At 45.9% G+C, this 5,327-nt stretch overlaps 1 protein-coding gene across 1 annotated transcript in view; it reads left to right on the top strand.

Annotated features, from left to right (window-relative positions):
* Positions 1 to 5,327, top strand: part of LOC101845242 — a gene marked incomplete in the record, with an annotated part of 32,778 nt that overhangs the window by 25,854 nt on the left and 1,597 nt on the right. The window contains 1 exon segment of the mRNA XM_035970016.1: positions 4,244 to 4,415. Coding sequence (XP_035825909.1) covers positions 4,244 to 4,415 — 172 coding nt within the window.

Genomic DNA, 5,327 nt, shown 5'->3' with positions numbered 1-5,327 from the left:
TGTGTGTGTGTGTGTGTGAGAGAGAGAGAGAGAAAGAGAGAGAGAGAGAGAGAGAGAGAGAGGCGGATAAAGAGATACAGAAGGGACATATACAGAGAAGAGGAGATCAGCAGCAAGCAAGATAGATAGCAAGATAGCAATATATATAAATATGTATAGATATATATATATTAATATATTATTATATATATCTTTTTTTTTGGGGGGGGGGCGACTAACCTTAAGACCAAATTGTTAAAATGTGTTGTTGTTACGTGTGTATGTCTCTTCATGCTATATTGGTGACCCCGACGTGATTTAAGGTAAACTTGTCTAGAGATCTAAATTCAATTTAGCATAATCTAGAATCTAGTAAAGGCGATACGTTTCTCAAAATCACACCAATCGAAACTGTAGCACTCAAACTTTCTACGATCTGGACTTCATGTCTTTCCGCGTGGTTCGCACAAACAGAGGCCCAATTTGCTTAACGTGGGATCACAACTGACGAGACAAAATACTACTACGTTGTAGCGGCGCTTGATGCAGCTACAACAGCAAGAACCCTATCCATAACTTCCTCACCTACTTCAAGTCAAAAGTACGACACACTCAAGTCTTTTCTTATAGAGGCCTATAGTTTATCAGAGGAAGAAAAAGCAGCAGCCTTATTGAGCATAAAAGAACTGGGCGATAACAGGCTCTCTGAGATGTTGGAAAAAATACTAGCTTTGTTGGGAGAAAGCAAACCGTGTTTTCTTTTTCGCCATATTTTTTTACAGCTGTTTTCAGAACCTATTAGAGCTCCTGGCGAATTCCCACACAGAACAGATTACCGCGCGGTGGCTAAAGAAGCGGATCACCAGCACAATTCCCTTTCGCCAAATTTGAAAGTCTATACTGCGGGGCGACCTACTGATTCTGTTTCAGACCTGTCCGAAGCTGATACTATTAGCTGGTTCCATCGAAAATTTGGACCTAACGCAACACGCTGCAGCAGCCCATGTAAACACTTTAAGAATTTCCAACTCAAAAAGCATCAGGGAAACGGGAGAGCGGGCCAGCAGTAGAAGTTGAAGATCCGACTGTTGGTCCGCAATGTTGCTCAACAACAACTCTTACGACACCGACGACAGACTGTAAAGTAATTCAGCTGTTTGTCACGGACATTAAGTCTAAACAACGTTTCTTGATAGACACAGGTGCCCAAGTCTCTGTGACACCAGCGTCATGGGCTGAAAGAACGTCTGGTGCGACAGGTCCACCCTTGCAAACAGCCAACGGAACAACCATAGCGACCTACGGATCCAAAGTTATTCCTTTTCATTTCGGTGACCGTGTGTTTAAAGCACGTTTGATATCTGCCAATGTTAAGCGACCCTTACTGGAGGCTGATTTCCTCCGGCAACACAATTTATTAGTTGATGTTCGAGGACACCGTCTAAATGAGGCAAAAACCTTCTCGCATATCTCTTGCTCGTTCAGTTCCATTTCAAGTGGCTCAGATCTGGCCCTCATTGATACATCAAGCAATAGATGCCGCAAGGTTCTCAACGAGTATCCCGAACTCTTAAAGCCTACTTTTTCCACAGCAGATGTCAAGCATGATGTGCAACACTTTATTCCCACCAAAGATCAACCTGTTTTTGCTCGTGCTCGTCGCATGGCACCAGACAAACTCGCGTCTGCAAAGAAGGAGTTCCTTGAGAAGGAGAAAATGTGCATAATACGCAAATCAAACAGCCCCTGGGCATCGCCTCCACATGTTGTGCCTAAAAACGCCGGAGGTTCCCGCCCAAGTGGAGATTACCGCAAGTTCAACGATGCTACAGTCCCAGATCGTTACCCCATACCCCATATTCAGGACTTTTCTGCTCGTCTAACTGGTAAGACCATTTTCTCTAAAATTGATATGTTCGAGGCTATCATCACATCCCATGGCACCCGGGGACGTACCTAAAACGGCAGTGATCACAACCTTCGGTTTGTGGGAATTCTTGAGGATGCCATTCGGGTTAAAGAATGCAGCCCAAACATTTCAGCGACTGATGGACACAGTGCTTCAGGAACTAGATGGTGCATTTGTATATCTGGACGATATCCTAGTTGCTAGTTCATCAGCCCAGTCTCACGTCGACGACCTCAACGCAGTTTTTCAGCGGTTGCGACACCATGGATTGGTGATAAAACTGGAAAAATGTCTTTTTAGCGTTGCATCACTTGATTTTTTAGGACATCGGGTTTCTGTGTCAGGTTCAACACCTATGCCCTCTAGGGTTGACGCCGTTAATGAGTTTCCTAAGCGAAGTACAGTCAAAGCGCAGCAGGAGTTTCTGGCTCTACTGATTTTTTACCTTCGTTTCATTCCCAACACCGCTGCGATTTTGCACCCACTTTACCACGCTCTGAAAACAGAGAAACCTCGTCAAGCTCTAAGCTTGACCAATCAAATGAACCAGGAATTCCTTTCGGGTAAACAGGCCTTGGCAAACGCATCCATTCAGGTTCCTCCGTGCACAAGCTGTCCAATCGCTCTCTCTCTTGGGATGCATCTGATGTGGCCGTCGGTGCTGTCCTCGAGCAATACAAGAATGATCGTTGGGAGCCTCTCGCCTTTTTCAGCCGGCAGCTACGTAAGCCAGAAATGAAATACAGCACCTTTGATAGAGAGCTTTTAGGTGCCCACCTTGCAATACGCCATTTCCGGTACATGGTGGAAAGTAGGCAAATTATTATCTACACCGATTTCAAACCGTTGGTCTCTGCAACGTCAAAAACTACAGACTTGTGTTCAGCCCGACGGCAAAGGCAGCTATCTGCTATCTCAGAATTCAGAACGAACATCAAGCACATATCTGGGAAGACAAACATTATTGTCGATTATCTCTCACGTGCTATGATCGCAACTAATGCAGTCTCACCGGGTATAGATTTGGCAGTCTTTGCAGCAGCTCAGCAGTCGAGTACAGCTGATACTCAGACGTACACTTCAGCTTTCACAAGCTTAAAATTCATTAAAACGAAGTTGAGCGATGAAGGTCCCGAAGTCCTTTGCGACATTTCAACTGGCAGAGCTCGGCCCATTGCTCCTCCAGAGTTCAGGCGCCAGGTGTTTGAGTCTGTACACAACCTTGCACACCCATAGGTTAAAGCTCATCTCAGAAAAGTTTGTGTGGCATGGCCTACGACGTCAGGTCAGCAGTTGGGTAAAGCAGTTTCACGAATGCCAGACGTCGAAAATCCAGAAACACACCCGTGCTCCCTTAGAGACATTTAGAGTACCCGACAAGCGGTTTTCACACATCAATATTGATATAGTGGGTCCACTTCCTCAGTCCTGTGGTCAACAGTATCTTTTGACAATTATTGACCGCAACACACGATGGCCAGAGGCGATCCCTATGCCTAACATAACAGCAGATGAATGTGTTAAGGCTCTCATAGGAGGCTGGATCTCCTGTTTAGGTGTTCCTGCCGATATGTCATCGGACCGAGGATCTCAATTCATTTCTGCAATTTGGACTGACATAGCTCAACACCTTGGAGTCCGCTTACATAGAACAACGGCTTTTCACCCCCAAGCAAATGGAATGATCGAACGGTTCCATCGCTCGCTTAAAACGACATTGAAGGCCAGACTCACTGGTAACAAGTGGGTGGAAAAACTTCCTTTGGTACTCCTTGGGCTACGAACCGCTCTCAAGGATGACCAGGGATATTCATCAGCACAACTGGTCTATGGCAAGCCACTAACCGTTCCTGGTGATCTTTTACCCTCTGAAGCATCAGCCTGTACAGGCAGACCCTACCCAACCAGTCCATCTACAGCAACCAGCACGACGCAGCCGCCCTTCGGTATTACAGGAACCAAAGCCTACCTTTAGGAACTCTGATGGGCGAGACCAAGCTACAGATTCGGTTCACCACCGATAACTCACGTCACGTGCTGGACGTCTAGTGCGTCCACCCGTAGGCTACCAATGGTCCCATTAGACGTCTGTGCTTGGGGGGGGGGGGGAGGTGTGTGGCGACTAACCTTAAGTTTGAGACCAAATTGTTAAAGTGTGTTTTTGTTATGTGTGTATGCCTCTTCAAGTTTCATATTCATATTTATATATAGCAAGATAGAAATGTAGAAATAAGAGACAGACAGACAGATAGATAGATAGATAGATAGATAGATAGATAGATAGATAGATAGATAGATAGATAGATAGATAGATAGATAGATAACCAGCCTACATGTGTCCCCCTCACCCCCCAGCCCCCGCTAGAGACCCGCCCGGTGTGCGGATATGCTATGTCTGTGGCAACAACGCCACAGGGGAAGAGTGTACCCGCTCCACCAACAAACACACACAGGCGTGTCCGGCACACCTACAGACCTGTCTCACTGACGTCATACAGGACGGCCACCGGAGGAACATCTTCAGGAGGTAGTCCCTTTACTTAGGGCCATAACATAGAGAACGCCGAAACTCTTAAGCGGCTGAAGATCGACGCGGACAGGCGCCAGTAGGTGTCTGATTGACTCCACATAGAGGGCGCCTAAGGCCTAGATCTAGATAGAGAAAAAATTACACAACAACACAGCTGGTATTTATGAAGCTTTTATTTTGGGGATAAAATAAAACTCGAAATTCCTAAAATATTGCTTAAAATGTAATGCTGTTCAGGTGCCACCCTAATTTGACGACGGTGATTTAAAAAATGTAATTAGTTTTTGTCTAACATGAAGCACCAGCTCTGAAGTGACCGTTTAAAACTGTCCTCAGTCCAATCGGGTGACGTCACGCAAACTGCTCAACCCGAGTTGGCGACCGCGAGATGGCATTAAGAGTTCACGACCTCAGTACCTTCTGGTCGCATCTCCATTTTTGATAACAGTGAAAACAGTTCAGAACAAAGAGTGAGCTTAAGAAGAAGTCATATTTTCACTGTTAAAAATGGAGATACGACAAGAAAGCACTGAGATCGCGAGTTGACAGCGAGGCGCCTTTCCCAGTTTTTCGGCGTAATAAGAAAGTAGTTTGGATTCCAATAAAGCCGACAACGCCGATCGGTGCTTAAAGCCGCCTGCAGTCTGCCAGCTCTGTATGGGGCAAGTTAGAAATCAAAAGGGATTTTTTTATACCTCTCGGCGTTTACTGAGTCAGTCTCCGAAATCGGCGTTCTCTATGTTTTCGCCCATTACTCGGTTACATGTATTGTAGAAGTTGGGTTCCTTCTTTTTTGTGTGGGGCGAGGGGGGCGGAGGTTTACAGAAATGCATTTAGAGGAACTGGGGCCTTTTGGGAGAGAGAGAGAGAGAGAGAGAGAGAGAGAGAGAGAGAGAGAGAGAGAGAGAG

The sequence above is a fragment of the Aplysia californica genome, unplaced genomic scaffold (assembly GCF_000002075.1).
Source record: "Aplysia californica isolate F4 #8 unplaced genomic scaffold, AplCal3.0 scaffold00209, whole genome shotgun sequence".
Lineage (NCBI taxonomy): Eukaryota > Metazoa > Mollusca > Gastropoda > Aplysiida > Aplysiidae > Aplysia > Aplysia californica.
This window is presented reverse-complemented; position numbering and strand designations above follow the sequence as displayed.